At 37.8% G+C, this 20,395-nt stretch overlaps 5 protein-coding genes across 5 annotated transcripts; 3 read left to right on the top strand and 2 right to left on the bottom strand.

Annotated features, from left to right (window-relative positions):
* The first annotated feature begins 199 nt into the window (after positions 1-199).
* Positions 200-1,479, top strand: LOC133531830 (chorion class high-cysteine HCB protein 12-like). The gene is made up of 2 exons (XM_061870223.1): positions 200-312; positions 783-1,479. Exons 1-2 carry the CDS (start codon positions 265-267, stop codon positions 1,140-1,142), a joined length of 408 nt encoding a protein of 135 aa, XP_061726207.1. The 5' UTR covers positions 200-264; the 3' UTR covers positions 1,143-1,479.
* Positions 1,480-4,794: 3,315 nt separating this feature from the next.
* LOC133532212 (chorion class high-cysteine HCB protein 12-like) lies at positions 4,795-5,933 on the bottom strand. Its single transcript, XM_061870781.1, has 2 exons — positions 5,825-5,933; positions 4,795-5,256 (listed from the first exon to the last, which is right to left on the bottom strand). Exons 1-2 carry the CDS (start codon positions 5,870-5,872, stop codon positions 4,897-4,899), a joined length of 408 nt encoding a protein of 135 aa, XP_061726765.1. The 5' UTR covers positions 5,873-5,933; the 3' UTR covers positions 4,795-4,896.
* A 121-nt stretch (positions 5,934-6,054) lies between these two features.
* LOC133532213 (chorion class high-cysteine HCA protein 12-like) lies at positions 6,055-6,969 on the top strand. The gene is made up of 2 exons (XM_061870782.1): positions 6,055-6,269; positions 6,668-6,969. Exons 1-2 carry the CDS (start codon positions 6,219-6,221, stop codon positions 6,893-6,895), a joined length of 279 nt encoding a protein of 92 aa, XP_061726766.1. The 5' UTR covers positions 6,055-6,218; the 3' UTR covers positions 6,896-6,969.
* A 3,348-nt stretch (positions 6,970-10,317) lies between these two features.
* Positions 10,318-11,461, bottom strand: LOC133531853 (chorion class high-cysteine HCB protein 12-like). The gene is made up of 2 exons (XM_061870248.1): positions 11,327-11,461; positions 10,318-10,671 (listed from the first exon to the last, which is right to left on the bottom strand). The coding sequence occupies exons 1-2, from the start codon at positions 11,372-11,374 to the stop codon at positions 10,318-10,320; spliced, it is 402 nt and encodes a 133-aa protein (XP_061726232.1). The 5' UTR covers positions 11,375-11,461.
* A 189-nt stretch (positions 11,462-11,650) lies between these two features.
* On the top strand, positions 11,651-14,010 carry LOC133532034 (chorion class high-cysteine HCA protein 12-like). Its single transcript, XM_061870524.1, has 2 exons — positions 11,651-11,763; positions 13,709-14,010. Exons 1-2 carry the CDS (start codon positions 11,713-11,715, stop codon positions 13,934-13,936), a joined length of 279 nt encoding a protein of 92 aa, XP_061726508.1. The 5' UTR covers positions 11,651-11,712; the 3' UTR covers positions 13,937-14,010.
* The last annotated feature ends 6,385 nt before the right edge of the window (positions 14,011-20,395 follow it).

Here is a 20,395-nt window from a genome sequence, read left to right as displayed (position 1 = left end):
CGGTTTCAATGGAATGTTAAAAACATTGATAACTCGAACACGTGCATAAAAATCACTGTTTTGTCTATTAAATAGTATTTTACTGAAACAATGAGGCTCAAACTGATAGTGACTCCAAACGTGGACAATCACAAGCTGTTTAAATAATTAGTCTATTGTTTTAAATCAAAAGAATTTTTGAGAAGAGATAATATACCATTTATAAACTAGGTCTACGAAGCGAAGAGTCATTCTAGTGTAAACTTCCACTAAGAACAAGTCAAGATGGTCTTCAAAGTTGTGATCTTCTGCGCTTTTGCTCTCCTTGTCCAGGTAAGTCACTTTATTCATTTACTTTTTACTAAACTTTCTTACGCACCAAACACCATATTTTATAAATAATTATTCCTTTATTTATCCCCCTTGTTGGTTTTATGTCATTCATTCTTTCAACGTGCTTGTAACATCACTGCTATTTTTGCTAATCCTGAAATTACCATGGCTTACAAACTGATTCAAATAAAGAATACAGACAATTCCATACTGACTGAAGCTAAAATTTTAGTTTTACCTCGTGTTATGAAAGTATCATAAAGTTTCTTGTATAAATATCGACCTATCCGGATCGTATAGGATTTTGGGCCCCTCTACGTTTGGCAGCCAACCAAACCAACTATTGAAATGTCAGGAAGGCACTAAAAACAATACTTATTTATATATTCTTATTATCACTTCCTCGTAATTTTCAGCTTTCAAACTCTTTTTGATAGTTGATTTAATAACATGTTGAATTTGTGTTGCAGACTATCTCTGGTCAGAGATGTGGCTGCTCAAGTAGCGGCTCTAAGGGCTCCAGCAGCTCCAGGGGCTCCAGCAGCTCCGTCAGCTCCAACTCCATCGCCATCCAAACTAGCGGCGGCGACCTCCTCGTCACCAGCGTCGGCCCGATCTCCCCCTCCGGCATCGCGGTCTCCTCCGAACTCGGCCTGAGCGGAAACTTGGACGTTAACGGAGAACTGCCGTTCCTGAGTGCCGTGGAGTTCGCGGGCGAATACGACACTAAAGGGTCTGGCTGCGTCGACTACAGCTGCGGCAGCTGCGGGAACGTAGCCATCACCAGCGTGCAGGGCGGCTCCGGCTGCGGCTGCGGCTGCGGGCGCTAAGAGCACGCATATCGTCCGATATTTTTCATTTAGTAATTTATCGGACTTAAATTTGAAATCGCCCTACGCTGTGACAAAATAAAATATATAAGCATACCTACATTTCGTTTTGCTACTAGTATCAGTGCATCTTTTCTGGTATCCTTATTCACCATTAGGTAGCTACGCAACGTAACCTAGAGATCGTTGTCTCTTGCCGACACATATAATTTCGTAAAACTTGATAATTTAATTTACATAGTGTATCTACGTCACTCTTATACACTGCAAAACAAACTGGCCATGCAACGTCGAAGTCATTTGTTGATATTATTAAAATGTTTTAATTCTTTCTTCATTGAGTTATTATTATTACTATAGAGTAGCTATACCAAACAATGAAATTGTCGAAATCGCAATCTATACCACGCGACCAAAACGACGTAAGCGCCGTAAAATTTACGCGTTTAGGTGGCGACTTGCGACCTTATTCACGTTCCGCTTCTATGGTTTGTTGTCAAAACAACAACTAATGGCCCAAAATACTGGTTCTCTGTGCCACCTTAATTAAGTGTTACAACATGACAGTAGTGATGTTCTAATTTAAATCGTCATATTTATTAACATACCTAATATCTACCATAATATAGGTAATTATTATTGTTATTAGGTTACATTAAAATTAAGTTTAAATTTTTTGAGTGAAGTACGCATACAACAACTACAAATATAAATAACCACAGGCCTTTTCAGCACCTTTACATTTCCGTGTTGAGCATCGTTATAAGAAATATGGTAACTAGCCATCGTACCCCTTTATTGGGGTTTCGTAGTCACCTAGACACCCGTATAGTTACATAGTTTCGCCATGTCCATCTGTCCGTCCGTCCGCGTCTTAGCTCCGTGATCGTTAGTGCTAGAAAGCTGCAAATCGGCATGAATACATACATCATGCATAGCGACAGAACGGTAAAATAAAAATTACAAAATAAATATATATTTTTAGGGCACCTCCCATAGGAAACGTTTTGTTTTTTGCTTTGACTCAATGTGTGGGGTAATGTTGAATAGGTCTTACAAAACGAACTAGTTGTTGATAAAGTTAATATTTTCGGAAATAATCGTTCCGAAAAAACATGTAGGTCTCGGCTCGAGCTTCACACTCTCTTGATCAATCAAAAATATGAAATTACAGTACAAAAAGTTATATCTGCACACACGTCCGGGGATCGAACTCGGATCGTCGCTGTTTACCTGTTTATAAGCGGCTGTTAGCCAACTGCACCACTATAAGAGTAGGATATACGTAAGTCGGGGAAATTATGCTACTTACCTCCACCTTACAGAAAACCGCAGCCAAATAACACTTGACCCTACTCATAGTGTTGTGTTCCTGCCGGTGAGTAAGGTTGCCAGAGCTCGACGAGGGGGGTGGGGTTAGGGTCGGCAACGCACATGTAACTCCTCTGGAGTTGCAGGTGTACATAGGCTACGGAGACTGCTTACCATCAGGCAGGCCGTATGCTTGTTTGCCACCGACGTAGTATATAAAAAAAAAACTTATACTCGAGTAAGATTTTAACAAAAGAGGGCCTTAACGAAAAAACCTAAAAAAATCGACTAGCCCCCATCCGCCATGTATACCTACTATACAATATTTGTCGATTATTCAGTACTTTAATCGAACTTACCTACCGAATACCTAATAATTAGCCAATATTAGGTCCATCACTAATAAAGATCAAATATAGTTTCGATTATCAATTTAATGAGATTTCTGTCTGTTATGACTGTTTGTTATATTATATCGCTTCGTGGTGGAGGATTTATTTAGCTAGTCTCCCAAGTTAGTTAAGAGTCAATCAATCAACATAAATATACTATTCATTGACGATCAGGGGGCCTAGCTAAGTTGACAATTGTTCATAGAAAACGCCAAACAAAACTTAAATACTGTATAAAAATTGTCAGGTGACCTTTCGTAGAACTGTTATCCCAATACATGTTTTCGATTCGCATGGGACTTTTTGATGTACTTCTAAAGATTTACATCTTAGCTAGGCTCAAAAGGTGGCATTAAAGCTCATTTGCCTGCATGGATATCACTCACGTGTTTTATCAATTTGATATTGAATTTGACATCTTCTTCTTTTAAAATATGGCTTCCATCAAATCTATGATGATTTTGCCAATGTCAAGTTTCGTTGTGAGTTTTAAGTGTGCTCGTAGAGCATGACGTTGTTCGGTAGTTGCTTTTAGTAAAGAGATAGCTGGACTTTACTAAAAGCCACGATGGATTGCCGGATGTTGATTAAAACATGTTTAAACGTGTTTCAAGATTAGTTTTTCATTAACTGCACACTTCCACGATAGTTCACTGCATAATAAGCTATCAATACTACACTTTGAACAACATAAATGAGCTAAACACAAAAAAATATTCTCGAGACGTCTTCGCCATCTTGAATCTCAACGACAACCCCCGAATTTGACATCAATAGGTATTATAGTTCGTGTCATCCACGACGACGCGCAGATTTGTCAAATCTAACCTTTAATTACATGACGATACGAGTCAAGACGAACGTGTGGTCGTGAATGACACGATCTATATAGTGAAGTGTCAGCAGAGAATATTTATTTTGATGTTGTTTGTTAAAATTCGTACACGTAATATTATTTCCATAGGTATTAGACAAAAATGACTAAATGGCATTCTTGTAACAAACGATTATTAAATAAAGTCGTTGATCAGCGTATATAATGGTTTGTAATCGTTATACAATATTTTTTGTTGATTCAGACTACTCTCTTTCGCTGTAGGTATTTGGATGATTTCTGTTATATTTCGTTATATATCTAATAAATATACCAATTATACCGACCTTGTTCTTTAATTACCGTTTCAATTGTCTAAAAATTGTCTTTGTCTCTTTTTGTCGCTGTCGTATTTACGATTAAAGCGACGGAAACGAAGATCAATTTAAACTTTTCATAATAAAACGTGAGAAGGTATGAGAAACATTTTAGCTTCCGTCAATATTACTAACAATAATATCAACAAATAACTTCGATGATGCACGGCACGATTTACGTTTATGCAGTGTTTAACAGTATAACGCCCAAAATGATGTTCAATGCCGTATAAGAGTGACATAGATACACTATGTAAAATCAATTTTCGAGGATTGCGGTAGGGCCCACATTGCGAAAAATGTATGTCTTTAAAAGTCAATATATCTACTATCTAGATACTTTTCGTGCTTCTATATGTTTAACAAAACTAGTCTAGATTAAGAGAAGAAACAGTAATAATATTTTTTACAGTACATATGGGGCTACTTTATAGCACTAGTGCGAGAAGTAGCATATTACGTTACTGTGTCGAACATTTAAAGGGCCATATGTACTGTAAAACGTTGTACGATACATGTGCGAATAGGTAATTCGCAACTCGTGTCGATTTAAAACACTCCCTTCGGTCGTGTTTTAATTTATCGCCACTCGTTTCGAATTTCCTATTTTTCGCACTTGTATCGTAATGTACTATTGTATGACAGTTTGTTTCATATTATACAAATAAATAAATAAATATCTAAGTTAAGTTGCGTAGCTACCTAATGGTGAACAAGGATTCCAGAAGAAATGCACTGATACTAGTAGCAAAAGGAAATTTAGGTAGGCTCATATATTTTATTGTGTCACAGCATAGGGCGATTTCAAATTTAAGTCCGATAAATTACAAATTTAAAAATATCGGACGATATGCGTGGTCTTAGCGCCTGCAGCCGCAGCCGCAGCCGGAGCCGCCCTGCACGCTGGTGATGGCCACGTTCCCGCAGCTGCCGCAGCTGTAGTCGACGCAGCCAGACCCTTTAGTGTCGTATTCTCCCGAGAACTCCACGGCGCTCAGGAACGGCAGTTCTCCGTTAACGTCCAAGTCTCCACTCAGTCCGAGCTCGGAGGAGACGGCGATGCCGGAGGGGGAGATGGGGCCGACGCTGGTGACGAGGAGGTCGCCGCCGCTAGTTTGGATGGCGATGGAGTTGGAGCTGACGGAGCTGCTGGAGCCCCTGGAGCTGCTGGAGCTCCTAGAGCCGCCACTTGAGCAGCCACATCTCTGACCAGAGATGGTCTGCGACACAAATCAACGTACGTTATTAAATCAACTAACAAAAAGAGTTTAAAAGCTGAGAATTACGAGTACGTGATAAAAAGAATATATAAATAAGTACTGAGTGTTAGTGCTTTCCTGACATTTCAATAGTTAGTTGACTGACGACGCATAAGTTGGGTTGGCTGGCTGTCAAACTTTGAGGGGCCCAAATCCAATACAATCAGGATAGCTGGATATTTATACAAGAAAGTTACTTTATGATATATTCATTAGTCTTTTGCTTTGCTTTGCACATTAGGTGGGGTCGGCTCTCCTTATCCTTCGGCGCCAAGACGATCTGTCTTGCGTTGTCGGGTTGGGTAATTGGGCTTTTTCCGATAGTTTGGAATTATCTGCATTCTTTACTTGAATCAGTTTGTAAGCCATGGTAATTGCAGGATTGGCAAAACAGCAGTGAATTTACAGGCACGTTGAGAGAATGAATTAAATAAAACCAACAAGGGGGGAAAATGAAGGAAAAAATATTTATAAGATATGCTGTTTGGTGTGTAGGAAAGTTTAAAATTAAATGAATAAAGCGAATTACTTGGACAAGTACAGCAACAACGCAGAGGATCACAACTTTGAAGGCCATCTTGACTTGTTCTTAGTGGAAGTTTTCACTAGAATAATTCTTTGCTTCGCAGAGCTAGTTTATAAATGTTTTTTTTATCTCTACTCGAAAATTCTTTTGATTTCAAACAATAGACTAATTAATTAAACAGCCTGTGATTGTCCACGTCTACAGTCACTATCAGCTTGAGCCTCATTATTTCAGTAAAATACTATTTAATAGACAAAACACTGATTTTCATGCACGTGTTCGAGTTATCTATGTTTTTCACATTCCATTGAAACCGCTTTAGTATAAAAGCTTGACCAGATACATAAGCAATTAAAGTTTCAAATAACTTTGAATAAAGAAAGAAAGAAACAGCACCATGTCTCCCTTCACCGTGTTCGTGCTCTGTCTCCAGCTCTGCCTGATTCAGGTAAATATATTTCATTTATTTTCACTTTTGTTAAAGCCTAAATTTATAATTTCATTAGCTAACTATACAGTTAATCACATGACCGATTTTGTATTTCTTTCTGTTAGTTATGACATTCATTATTTACTTACGACTAAAGTGAATACCTATGTGCTTAGTTGTAAGTATAATAAGTTTATGATTATGGAGGCTGTGAATAGGTTTTTGCACATGAATAAATGTTTTAATTTTGTCAATGATTTGTGATACAAAATAAATGTTTACTTTATGTGTAGCACCTGGTAGCACACCAGTGAGTGATATTAGGATTTTGTTGTTGAAAATAGCGCAGTGTATCATGATCACTCAAAAGCAAAGAAAACGGGTTCAAAGAATTTTCAATGTACAATATTTTTCAGTCCGTGCTGAGCGGTTCCATTAGCCGCTCCTCCAGCTCCGGCGGCAGCTGCGGCTCGTACGGCGGGCAGGGCTGCGGACAAGTCGGCGCGGCCGGCACCATCGACGCGTGCGGCACCACCTGCGTCACCGGCGCCGTGCCCGTGCTCGGCTCCGTCTGCTTCGGCGGCTGCGCGCCCGCCTGCGGCTCCGTCTCCATCTGCGGACAGTGCGGATGCGGATGCAACTAAATTCCTCACCGAAGACCTCACACTAAATGAATTTCTGAATCCCTTATGCCTTGAATTAAAGCAATTCTGAATAATACCGTTTTTAACCAAGAACCTTTTTTAAATATATCACTCGTTAACATCGAAAAATAAACTACTACAATGGTTACAATTACTTTTAAGTAACCAAAAAAACATCATCAAGGACGAGACTACGCCGTAGGCATTAAAAGTACCTAATCTAACTTTCTCTTATAAGCTTTACTAAATTAGATATTTTTTGAGGTTTGAATTGAACGCGAACTGTTGAGATCTTTTGTAAATCTTTTATAAGTTAGCTCATACTTCGTTGAGTCATATTTCTGCCCGCAATTATTGGTGCTGACTGTATAAGTGAATCTTATTATACTTTGAAAGTAGGTCTCAACTGAAGTTCTGTAATCTGGATCTCGACAATACAAAATCTTGGTATGATCCTTTTAGTTGAAAAAAAATCCTTGAAATGAAGATTTTTTTAAGCACATTCGCTTGTCCTCTATGTATTTGTCATTTAGTCAAGAGAAAAATCTTCTTTCTTCTTCTTCTTCCTCGCGTTGTCCCGGCATTTCGCCACGGCTCATGGGAGCCTGGGGTCCGCTTGACAACTAATCCCAAGATTTGGCGTAGGCACTAGTTTTTACGAAAGCGACTGCCATCTGCCCTTCCAACCCAGAGGGTAAACTAGGCCTTGTTGGGATTAGTCCGGTTTCCTCACGATGTTTTCCTTCACCGAAAAGCGACTGGTAAATATCAAATGATATTTCGTACATAAGTTCCGAAAAACTCATTGGTACGAGCCGGGGTTTGAACCCGCGACCTCCGGATTGCAAGTCGCACGCTCTTACCGCTAGGCCACCAGCGCTTCACTTTCGTCAAGAGAAAAATGTCGCGCGGAAAAAAGCGACCGTTATATTTTAACGTAAGTTACACACAAAGTCTATATGACGCAGTGCGGATGACGCGACTTTGTGACTTGAGACGAATGACACTGCACTGACATAAATTGTTGTTGTGCAGAAAGTTAAAAGTGACTTACCGATATTAACTGTAGCTGCATGACTGCTGCGGCGTCGTTGTTGCCGCTGTCGGTCAGTTTCCTAGATAAAAGAGTAACGAAATGAACGTCATAATCGCGACAGTAATTCGGCGGTGAACGTCACTCATTTTATCATGGAAATTGAGAGATGCCGGGCGTCAACAACATCTGTTGCATAAGATTACACATTTAAAAAAAATCTAGTCAAAGGCAGGCTTACAACAACCAGGCATAACTGCTAAACTAAAAGCGGCCAAGTGCGAGTCGGACTCGCCCATGAAGGGTTCCGTACCATTTATGACGTATTAAAAAAAAACCAGTTACTATAGATCTCGATCAAACCAATTTTCGGTGGAAGTTTGCATGGTAATGTACATCATATACTTTTTTAGGTTTATCATTTTCTTATTTTAGAAGTAAGAGGGGGGGGGGGGGACACACACATTTTACCACTTTGGAAATGTCTCTCGCGCAAACTATTCAGTTTAGAAAAAAAAATATTAGAACCCTCCTAAAAATATATATTAGACCTATCCATAGATACCCCATACGTATGGGTTTGATGAAAAAAGATTTATTGAGTTTCAGTTCTATGTATGGGGAACCGCCAAAATTTATTGTTTTTTTTTTGTGTGCAAATCTTAATGCGGTTCATAGAATACATCTACTTACCAAGTTTGAACAGTATAGCTCTTATATTTTCGGAAAAAAGTGGTTGTGACATAAACGGACAGACAGACGGACATGACGAATCTACAAGGGTTCCGTTTTTTGCCATTTGGCTACGGAACCCTAAAACGCAGTATTTAAAAAAAAACACGCAAACATGTACCTTAAAATGTCAACCTAAAGGCATTGCCAAAAAGCATTTCCATTTTAATTCATTAATATTCAGATACCGTCTTTAGCTTAGGAAGGCAGAATAATAGGTACTCATTAAAAATGTGACAGTCTGTCTCTTACCACTTCCCGATTAACTTGCTGAACAGATTTACTTGAAATTTGGTATAGAGATAGTTTGAGTCCTGAGGAAGGACAAAGGATAGTTTTTATCCCCGAAAGAGCGTCTTACGAGCGATGGCGTTAAGTCAACTCTGGCTGCTGCTCGACGCGTCGTTGGCGCAACTGCGCGGCGACGTCATTTTCCATAGCGCTGACTAGACGCCGATCCAGGAATAATATTTATCTCTCAAATAAAGCAGTTTGTATGGGGAATCATTAAAAAGCACATTGGATAAAAAATAAGCCACACGCAGATGAAGTCAAGGGCAGCAGCTAGTATTATTCCAATTTTCCAATCTCAGGAATAAACCGACAGATGATATTTAGATCAATAAAACAAACACGTACGCAACTCATAAAACTCAGGTGCGTCAATGATTTAGTAAAATTACAGTTTGAATTATACACATATATTTATTAGTTGGAATGGCTCCAAAAATCTATTATAAATTACCACTACGAATTAAATCTGTACAAAAGCTGAATATTTTCAAAACCCCCCTAAAGAAATTACTAGTCGATAAGTGCTACTACACTGTTAACGATCTTCTGGAAGACCTAATTTAAGTTTAGTATAAATAAGGTGACATGCATGCCCTTACAATTTGTATGCCGAAAGGCGCCACATAGTGAAGCTATACCATAATGTAACAACCTATGTTGGACAAATAAAGATTTATGATTTATGACACATCCTCTTTCTTAACGTAGCTCTTCCTTGGTTTGATTCTCAAGACAAAACAAATTTCAAAATAATCCCAAACTTGGCACTGGCAATGCTTTTAGAAAGCGACTAGGACTAGACTATTATTAGGAAAGTCTTGTTCATACGAGAAATAAGTAAGGTACGCCACCAAATAAGGCCCGTCGTTGTTCTTGTGTTCAGTTTTGTTCGTGGTAGCACAGGTGGTAGTAAACGACCATAAACGCAAAATTTGAACTCATTGATACTTGCGAGTAACTTAGTATAAAATTTAGAAAACAGGCAAGCTTGAGAATTTGGTCTACTTTGATTCGGGTACCTTAGCCACTCACATGCTTTTGGTAACTCTGGTTACCAGCTGTCATCCTTATTTTATTATAATAATAGAAGTCACTGAAAAATATGAAGCACGTGAGTGGTTAGCTCTTAGATTAGTCAGATTTTTCAAATAATATTTTATTTAGCATAAGTTCCAAGACACTCTTAAGTATGAGCTGGGACTCGAATCCGTTAAAAAGCCTTACCGCTAGGCCGCTACGTAATTCTATGAGATAAAAACAATGCTTATTTTGTTAATGCATTTTAATGAATTAGCACAATTGCACAATAGGTACGTGTTTTGCAGTAAGAAAGCCAAAAATAACTTCATCGTAGTGGATGATGTTAGCGTGCGCAGCCGCAGCCGCAGCCGCAGCCGGAGCCAGAGCCGCCCTGCACGCTGGTGATGGCCACGTTCCCGCAGCTGCCGCAGCTGTAGTCGACGCAGCCAGACCCTTTAGTGTCATATTTGCCCGAGAACTCCACGGCGCTCAGGAACGGCAGTTCCCCGTTAACGTCCAAGTCTCCGCTCAGGCCGAGCTCAGAGGAGACGGCGATGCCGGAGGGAGAAATGGGGCCGACGCTGCTGACGAGGAGGTCGCCGCCGCTGTTGGAGATTGAGATGGAGCTGGAGCTGAGGGAGCTGCTGGAGCCCCTCGAGCCGCCGCTTGAGCAGCCACATTTCTGACCAGAGATGGTCTGCAACACAAATAAACATAATAAAATTATTATTATTTATCTGATATGAATATATAAATAAATACTGAGTGTTAGTGCCTACGTGCATAAGTTGGGTAGTTTGACTGTGAAACCTTGAAGGCCCCAAATCTAACACAATTTCTTTTATATGATGGTCGTTCTTGTCTACGTGTCAGCGTGATAAAAACGATGTCCGTCACTTTCTATCCCGCGGTGTTAAAAAGTGACAGTTATTGTATCACGTGGATTACAATACAATACAAATACTCTTTATTGCACACCTTAATAAAAAAACAATACAGAGTGAAAACAGCTAAAAACGAGATTAACCCATCCAAAATTATGGATATAATTTTCCTGCAGGATAATAAATATTTATAGAAGACAGTAACTTTATGATACTTTCATAACAGGTAGTACAACTAAAATTTTGGCTTTAGCCAGCATCGAATTGCTTGCATTCCATTTTTCAATCAGTTAATTCTGTCTTGAAAGCCATGGTAATTGCAGGATTGGCCAAAACAGCAGTGATTTTACGGGAACGTTGAGAGAATGAATAAAACAAAAAGGTGGATAAATAGTGGAAAAAAATATTTATAATAAATGATGTTTGGTGTGTAGAAAAGTTTAAAATTAAATGAATAAAGCGACTTACCTGGACAAGGACAGCAACAGCGCAGAAGATCACAACTTTAAAGGCCATCTTGACTTGTTCTTAGTGGAAGTTTTCACTAGAATGACTCTTCGCTTTGCAGAGCTAGTTTATAAATGGTTTTTTATCTCTACTCGAAAATTCTTTTGATTTAAAACAATAGACTAATTAATTAAACAGCCTGTGATTGTCCACGTCTACAGTCACTATCAGCTTAAGCCTCATTGTTTCAGTAAAATACTATTTAATAGACAAAACACAGATTTTCATGCACGTGTTCGAGTTATCAATGTTTTTAACATTCCATCGAAACCACTTCAGTATAAAAGGGTGAACAGCTAAATAAGCAAGTATAGTTTCAAGTAAATTTGAAAGTAAGTACCAGCAACATGTCTCCCTTCACCGTGTTTGCCCTCTGTCTCCAGCTCTGCCTGATTCAGGTAAATATATTTGATTGAATTTTCATTTATTTTAACGACTATCTTTAATAGATTTGTTTCATTTCTCATGCTCTAAAAGTGGGTCGTTGTTGTCGTGGGTCGTTGTCGTTGTGCGTCGTAATAATAATAATAAAGAGCTTTATTTCTTCCACACATACTTTAAACAAAATAAATATAGAAATTAAAATAAAATAATTTAATTTAAAATTTAACTTAAAAAATATTTGGGCCACTTTCGGGTAAAAGCCTCCCACCAAGCTATTCCACTTCTCTCTATCTTGGGCTGTCTCTAGCCATTTTAGACCCGCTGTTGCTACTAATTCGTATGTTGCCAGTTATTTTTCATCCGATTTTGATGGTAAAAGGCTATCGTTCTCGGCTCTTGTCTCTATTAGTATTACTGGCAGCGTCAATTTTATGTGTTCTTCATTTTCAATGCTTGAAAATGATATTTTCGTCAATATATAAACTAAAAACATGCAAAACTATTTAATTTTTTTTACGCACGTTTCCAGTGCGCGCGCAAGGCAAAGGCGTGAACGAAATCGACAAACAGCCAGTTTTTTTTTTAAAGCTAATATTTTTATTAGACGTAGGGAGATCAAATCGATAAAATGTTATGTTTATTCGTTAATAACTATACGAGATAATTTAATCTATAAAAAAATGTTTGGTGCGATAAAACCTCTTTGAACTAACATTTGAAACCTAATAGTTGGTTTAAAAAATGTATTACTCGACCAAATTGAGAAGGCTCCGTTTCCATGCATATTATTAGCAATCAGTTACCTTCTTACCTCAGTCGAATAATATCATGAAAAAGCACGAGTGATATAATATACAGAATAAAATAAAAAACCGGCCAAGAGCATGTCGGGCCACGCTCAGTGTAGGGTTCCGTAGTTACTCTTCCGTCACAATAAGCTAAACTGGAGCTTAAAGTATAGTAAATTGTTAACCAAGGGATGATACGGTACCTTTCACCCGAGTTAAACAAATAGGCAAATTTGCATAATCAGTACCTTATTAAAGTAAGTCTTTTTACTATGAAGGGAAAACTTTTTGCGATAACTCAAAAACAGCTAAACTGATCATGTCCGCTATAGTTTTCATTTAATGTCTTTCTTAAGCTCTACTTCCACGATTTTTTTCATATTTTTTGGACCTATGGTTCAAAAGTTAGAGGGGGGGGGACACATTTTTTTTTTCTTTCGGAGCGATTATCTCCGAATATATTCACTTTATCAAAAAATGTTTCTTGAAAACCCCTATTAGTTTTGAAAGACCTTTCCAACGATACCCCACACTCTAGGGTTGAAGCGAAAAAAAAAATTCACCCCCACTTTACGTGTAGGGGAGGTACCCTAAAAAAAATTAAATTTTTAGATTTTATTGTACGACTTTGTCGGCTTTATTGATTTATATATCCATGCCAAATTTCAGCTTTCTAGCACTAACGACCACGGAGCAAAGCCTCGGACAGACAGACAGACAGACAGACAGACAGACAGACAGACAGACAGACAGACAGACAGACGGACATGGCGAAACTATAAGGGTTCCGTTTTATGCCTTTTGGCTACGGAACCCTAAAAAGCAGGCGTGTTTAATATCTAGGATAATGAGCCAAAAATCGGTGGAATAAAAACGTCGTTTTGAGCAAGTGTGTTGAAAAAGACATTTATTATTTACTTACGTAGGAGTCTAACGACTAAAGTGAATACTAAGTACCTATATTGAGTTGTAAGGCTGTTTTAATGTATGTGTACATGAATTAATCTTTTAATTTTGAATTAGTTCATGATTTGTGATACACAATAAATATTTATTTTATGTGTGTAACACACCAGCTGTTAGGATTATGTTGTTGAAAATATCGTAGTGTTTCATGAACATTCAAGAGCAAAGAAAACGGGTCCAAAGAATTTTGTACAATATTTTTCAGTCCGTGCTGAGCGGTTCGATTAGCCGCTCCTCCAGTTCCGGCGGCAGCTGCGGTTCGTACGGCGGGCAGGGCTGCGGACAGGTGGGCGCGGCCGGCACCATCGACGCGTGCGGCACGACCTGCGTCACCGGCGCCGTGCCTGTGCTCGGCTCCGTCTGCTTCGGCGGCTGCGCACCCGCCTGCGGCTCCGTCTCCATCTGCGGACAGTGCGGATGCGGATGCAACTAAATTCCTCACCGAAGACCTCACACTAAATGAATTTCTGAATCCCGTATGCCTTGAATTAAAGCAATTCTGAACAATACAGTATTTAACCAAGAACCTTTTTTAAATATTATCACTCGTTAACATCGAAAAATAAACTACTACAATGGTTACAATTACTTTTAAGTTACCAAAAAAACATCATCAAGGACGAGACTATGCCGTAGGCATTAAAAGTACCTAATCTAACTTTCTCTTATAAGCTTTACTAAATTAGATATTTTTTGAGGTTTGAATTGAACGCGAACTGTTGAGATCTTTTGTAAATCTTTTATAAGTTGGTTCATACTTCGTTGAGTCATATTTCTCTCCGCAATTATTGGTGCTGATTGTATAAGTGAATCTTTTTATACTTTGAAAGTTGGTCTCAACTGAAGTTCTGTAATCTGGATCTCGACAATACAAAATCTTGGTATTATCATTTTAGTTGAAAAAAAAAACCTTGAAATGAAGATATATTAAAGCACATTCGCTTGTCCTCTATGTATTTGTCATTTCGTCAAGAGAAAAATGTCGCGCGGAAAAAAGCGACCGTTATATTTTAACGTAAGTTACACACAAAGTGTATATGACGCAGTGCGTATGACGCGACTTTGTGACTTGAGACGAATGACACTGCACTGACATAAATTGTTGTTGTGCAGAAAGTTAAAAGTGAGTTACCGATATTAACTGCAGCTGCATGACTGCTGCGGCGTCGTTGTTGCCGCTGTCTGTCAGTTTCCTAGATAAAAGAGTAAAGAAATGAACGTCATAATCGCAACAGTAATGCGGCGGTGAACGTCACTCATTTTATCATGGAAATTGAGAGATGCCGGGCGTCAACAACATCTGTTGCATAAGATTACACGTTAAAAAAAAAATCTAGTCAAAGGCAGGCTTACAACAACCAGGCATAACTGCTAAACTAAAAGCGGCCAAGTGTGAGTCGGACTCGCCCATGAAGGGTTCCGTACCATTTATGACGTATTAAAAAAAAACCAGTTACTAGATCTCGATCAAACCAATTTTCGGTGGAAGTTTGCATGGTAATGTACATCATATATATTTTTAGGTTTATCATTCTCTTATTTTAGAAGTTACAGGGGGGGGGGGACACACATTTTACCACTTTTGAAGTGTCTCTCGCGCAAACTATTCAGTTTAGAAAAAAATTATATTAGAAACCTCAATATCATTTTTGAAGACCTATCCATAGATACCCCACACGTATGGGTTTGATGAAAAAAGATTTATTGAGTTTCAGTTCTAAGTATGGGGAACCCCCAAAATTTATTGTTTTTTTTTATTTTTGTGTAAAAATCTTAGTGCGGTTCATAGAATACATCTACTTACCAAGTTTGAACAGTATAGCTCTTATAGTTTCGGAAAAAAGTGGTTGTGACATAAACGGACAGACAGACGGACATGACGAATCTATAAGGGTTCCGTTTTTTGCCATTTGGCTACGGAACCCTAAAAAGCAGTATTTTAAAAGAAAATTTCACGCAAACATGTACCTTAAAATGTCAACCTAAAAGCATTGCCAAAAAGCATTTACATTTTAATTCATTTATTATTCAGATACCGTCTTTAGCTTAGGAAGGCAGAATAATAGGTACTCATTAAAAATGTGACAGTCTGTCTCTTACCACTTCCCGATTAACTCGCTGAACAGATTTACTTGAAATTTGGTACAGAGATAGTTTGAGTCCTGAGGAAGCACAAAGGATTGTTTTTATCCCCGAAAGAGCGTCTTACGAGCGTTGGCGTTAAGTCAACTCTATGGCTGCTGCTCGACGCGTCGTTGGCGCAACTGCGCGGTGACGTCATTTTCCATAGTGCTGACTAGACGACGCTCAAAAGTCGCTAGTGTGGCCCTAAAAAGGTGAAAAGCGGGGTGGAACTTTGATAATTTATGCACCGCATGTAAGAATATGCTAAAATTGAATAATTACCATTAAACAATATTCAGGAATAATATTTATCTCTCAAATAAAGCAGTTTGTATGGGGAATCATTAAAAAGCACATTGGATAAAAAATAAGCCACACGCAGATGAAGTCAAGGGCAGCAGCTAGTATTATTCCAATTTTCCAATCTCAGGAATAAATCGACAAATTATATTTAGATCAATAAAACAAACACGTACGCAACTCATAAAACTCAGGTGCGTCAATGATTCAGTAAAATTACAGTTTGAATTATACACATATATTTATTAGTTGGAATGGCTCCAAAACTCTATAATAAATTACCACTACGAATTAAATCTGTACAAAACCTGAATATTTTCAAAACCCTCCTAAAAAAATTACTAGTCGATAAGTGCTACTACACTGTTAACGAGTTTCTGGAAGACCTAATTTAAGTTTAGTATAAATAAGGTGACATGCATGCCCTTACAATTTGTATGCCGAAAGGCGCCACATAGTGAAGCTATACCATAATGTTACAACCTGTATACCTATGTTGGACAAATAAAGATTTATGATTAATGATTTATGACACATCCTCTTTCTTAACGTAGCTCTTCCTTGGTTTGATTCTCAAGACAAAACAAATTTCAAAATAATCCCAAACTTGGCACTGGCAATGCTTTTAGAAAGCGACTAGGGTAAAGGCACCTATTACCGTGGTAGTTCAGGAACTTTTCAAAAGAGATCCAAAAATTAAGGGTATCAATGCTGTCTAACAGCCAGCAATATTTTTTTTTCATCAGAGCATTTAATGAACTTTCCGTTTCACACGTTTTTGGATTCATTTTGGGTTATTATATGTATTAAAATATTTTTTGAAGCCAAAATGACCAAATCTTCTATTACCGTGGCAAGGGACAGGCTGTGATTCTATTATCGCGAATTGAGCTTTCATTACCGAGGGTACAATTGGCATGATTTTTCTGCACTCGTTAACAGAAACCAAACTCAAAATTCGAAACCTAATACCGAGGGTTAAAACAATAATAACGACGTGGGTTCTGTATATTATTTTTGTGTCATTAAGTTTAATAATGACACAAAAATAAAAAATAAAACTATAGGAGTATGTTTAAAAATAAGAGATATATTCGAAGAGATTATAACTAGTAGCTCTGTGAGCTGTAGACCTCGCGAGCATAGCTTATGGCTCCTCTACACGATGGCCCAACGTAGGCAAGTCCTATAGTCTGTATCTTTAGGTATTTAAAAATAGGTAAACAAAATCTACCCTCAAATGGCTCCTTAAGGCAGCTGAGGGTAGATGAAAACATTACATGATCAAATAACGTAGGTTTAAAGTCAGGTCGTTCAGTGACAGATCCAGGCGGTTTTGTATTTGGTTGATTAACCAATAAATATTAAAACTACCCGAAAATTTACAAATTGTTTGTTTACCTTTTTTTAAATACGTCAAGATACAGACTATAGGGGCGCATTTATGCGTTAGAGCAGCGGTTCCTAACTTGAGGGTAATTACCCCCGTAGTGGTAAATCTGGTATTTTACGGAGGTAATAAGCTCAATTAAATATAACAGAAATTAGACCTGTAAGAAAGAATATTGATATTTATTGGGAGTAGGGGTAAAATCGGGTTCCCTAGTTAGTCATAGGGGTGGCAGAACTGACAAGGTTAGGAACCACTGCGTTAGAGGGAGCAAGTGATATTGCTATCTCATTTCACCGCATAGCTGCGTCCTACGCTGGGCCATCGTGTAGAGGAGCCCTTAAAACTGAATAAATGTACCTATGGCTCCGCTGTTTAGAAGAATTTATAAAAACTAAATTGACAAAAAACATAATTATCGAATAGGATGGTCCAACTTTGTATGTAGAAAAAAGTTGAAAGGATTTTATCTTCACATGGCTCCCTTTATAGAACAGTAATCTATGTGCCAAATTTGAACTCATTGCGAATGATTAGGTGGTCGCTATGATTTTGTGATTTGCAATATCCTCATACAAATACAAAAATGCAAAGTTACCTAAAACAAAAAAAAAATGATCGCCATCTTTTTAAGCATACTTATAAATAATAAATAAAACGAATAAAGAGCCCTAAAAGACATTTCCAAAGCAGATTTATTGATGGGTCAATTTATTTTCATACTATTTTGTATAGCAGTATTGTTTCATTTATAGCGACCTCTAAATAATGTTGATTGCTCTTAATTTTTTATAGATGCTTTTTCGTATATCAAAATTTAAAAAGCCTGCACGGAAAAGGAATTTTATATTTATTAATAACTAAGAAAACTTTGTAGACACGTATATTTACTGCCATCTTTGGACATATGATTAAAACTTTTGTAACGTTATGGTGCCATCGCTCGAAACGATGCTGTCAAACATTTGGCCTTTTATCTATTAGATGGCGCCACTTTTAGGTCTTTAACAATTTTAACATATATTAGTAAACGAATAAGGATCAAAAAGATCATCAAGGAAAGGAAAGTCAAATGGTGTTCTACAATTTCTATCATGTGTCGAAAGATATAGCAGCAATTTTACTGTAGCAACAAAATTTTGTTTGACAGTCCACCTCCATTTCAAATTCTCTTTGCCAACACCTACAAAATGGGAAGGAAAGAGAAAATACTCCCTTTCCCGTTTCCAAACGCCCACAGTTAGTCGGTCATCCCCTGAATGGTAAAAGTAGAACCACCTCCATCTTCGTCGGCAGAAGAAGGGCCATCAGAGCTTCACTCTGTAGTGTTTTATCTCTATAGGATTTGGCAATTTAATCCGCTATAACCTCATTTTACTACATCGAATACCTTGACTAAAATATCAACAGAAGATATGTAATAAATCTTCGGAACATTGTGTTCCTGCAAATTTGTGGCCTGAATTTTTATAGACAAGATTATAACAAGCATCGCTGGCTCTTAGTAATCTATATGCACCAAAATTTTCTAAAAGAATGCCACGAACCGTACCGAAACTTTCTGCGGCGACTGCACGCAGGAAATATGTTAGAAAACCATTTCCCTCTTTTAGCTATGATATACAGGGCGTCCCACGGCGATGCCACATGGAGGGAAAGTACCTTAAATATCATAGATAGCATATTTTGCTGAAAGAAGACTTCATTTTATTTTTAAAACTTAGTTAAATTGCATTCATACTTTTTTAATTTTTTTTGAAAAAAAAATGTATGGAAAAAAAATATCGCGTCATTGGAGGAAAAGTACCTTAATTTTTGTAAATGAACATCTTACTGAAAGAAGACATTATTTCGATTTAAAAAAACAAGTTGAATTGCATTTTAAATAATTTCATGGTTAAACCGGGAATCGAACCCTCTACACGAGAAAAAAAAATACCCTGTAGCTTTGTCATATCGATCGAAAGGCTTCAATGTGAGAATTACTTTTTTGCTAAATAACGAAATAAAAATGCCATGCATTTTAATATTTTTAATACAAAATTAAATCAATTTATCAAATGCTCAAAATGTTTTCCATCCTGTTCAATACAAAGTCTCACTCTTTTCATTATTTCACTCCCTGTCGATTTTTTAATTATGGTGTGGTGGATATTTAAAATAATACGTCTAAGTTCTGCTTGTAGCTCGTGGACATTTTCATACTGGTTCTTGTAAACTACATTTTTTACATAACCCCATAAAAAAAAATCTAACGGGGTTAGATCTGGGGATCTCGGCGGCCATCTAGTTTCTCCATTTGTTCCGATCCAGGAAGTAAAGTGTTCATTGAGATAATCCCTTGTTCTGTGACTGTTATGAGCCGGAGCCCCATCTTGCTGAAAAATAATGTTTTGTCGTTCTGCCAACGGAAGATTATTTATCTCAATTCTTAAAATCTCAAGTATTTCTAAATACCTATCCGTATTTAGATGCCCTTCGTAAAAATGTACTAAGAGGACCCGGTTGTTTACAATACCACACCAACAGTTGAAGGAAAAACGCACTTGATTGTTAGTCTCGCGGATACGTAAGGGATTCTCCCTGCACCAGATGCGGTTATTATGTCTGTTGTACATACCATTATTGCTGAAGTTTGTTTCGTCAGACCAGATAATATTATTAAGAAAATCTTGATTCTCTAGAATGAGCCTCTCGATTTCTCGGCAGAAAATCAATCGTCTACCAGGATCACCCGGTTGCAATTTTTGTACTAATCGCCCTTCAACGTAACTTTTAAATTTGTATTTTTTCAGTACACGGTGTATTTTGCTTTTCGAAAATCCGGTTTCTGCTTCACCTTCCCTCACTGAACATTTAGGATTTGCCTCAAAGTATATCAAAATGTCGAGCTCATCGTCAGTGTTTAACATTTGGTGCCGTGGTTGTGGTAATAGATGATCGAAACGTCCCAAATTTGTCAGATTATCCACCAACCGTTTCATAATAAATCGAGATGGTGTATTTCTATCAGGATATCTTTCACGGTGCCAATTTAAGGCTAATGTTATGTTTTTGTGGTTCAAAAAGTATGCTTCC

Source organism: Cydia pomonella, chromosome 26, assembly GCF_033807575.1.
Source record: "Cydia pomonella isolate Wapato2018A chromosome 26, ilCydPomo1, whole genome shotgun sequence".
NCBI classification, from domain to species: Eukaryota; Metazoa; Arthropoda; class Insecta; order Lepidoptera; family Tortricidae; genus Cydia; species Cydia pomonella.
The sequence above is the reverse complement of the archived record's forward strand: the minus strand, read 5'-3'. Positions and strand labels throughout refer to the sequence as shown.

What these genes read in the sequence shown, in the direction of transcription:
- LOC133531830 (XM_061870223.1), top strand. Translation starts at nt 265, where the DNA reads ATGGTCTTCAAAGTTGTGATCTTCTGCGCTTTTGCTCTCCTTGTCCAG. An exon ending in CTTTTGCTCTCCTTGTCCAG is followed by an intron (nt 313 to 782) that starts GTAAGTCACTTT and finishes TTTGTGTTGCAG; the next exon opens with ACTATCTCTGGTCAGAGATG.
- LOC133532212 (XM_061870781.1), bottom strand. Translation starts at nt 5,872, where the DNA reads ATGGCCTTCAAAGTTGTGATCCTCTGCGTTGTTGCTGTACTTGTCCAA. An exon ending in TTGTTGCTGTACTTGTCCAA is followed by an intron (nt 5,257 to 5,824) that starts GTAATTCGCTTT and finishes TTTGTGTCGCAG; the next exon opens with ACCATCTCTGGTCAGAGATG.
- LOC133532213 (XM_061870782.1), top strand. Translation starts at nt 6,219, where the DNA reads ATGTCTCCCTTCACCGTGTTCGTGCTCTGTCTCCAGCTCTGCCTGATT. An exon ending in TCCAGCTCTGCCTGATTCAG is followed by an intron (nt 6,270 to 6,667) that starts GTAAATATATTT and finishes AATATTTTTCAG; the next exon opens with TCCGTGCTGAGCGGTTCCAT.
- LOC133531853 (XM_061870248.1), bottom strand. Translation starts at nt 11,374, where the DNA reads ATGGCCTTTAAAGTTGTGATCTTCTGCGCTGTTGCTGTCCTTGTCCAG. An exon ending in CTGTTGCTGTCCTTGTCCAG is followed by an intron (nt 10,672 to 11,326) that starts GTAAGTCGCTTT and finishes TTTGTGTTGCAG; the next exon opens with ACCATCTCTGGTCAGAAATG.
- LOC133532034 (XM_061870524.1), top strand. Translation starts at nt 11,713, where the DNA reads ATGTCTCCCTTCACCGTGTTTGCCCTCTGTCTCCAGCTCTGCCTGATT. An exon ending in TCCAGCTCTGCCTGATTCAG is followed by an intron (nt 11,764 to 13,708) that starts GTAAATATATTT and finishes AATATTTTTCAG; the next exon opens with TCCGTGCTGAGCGGTTCGAT.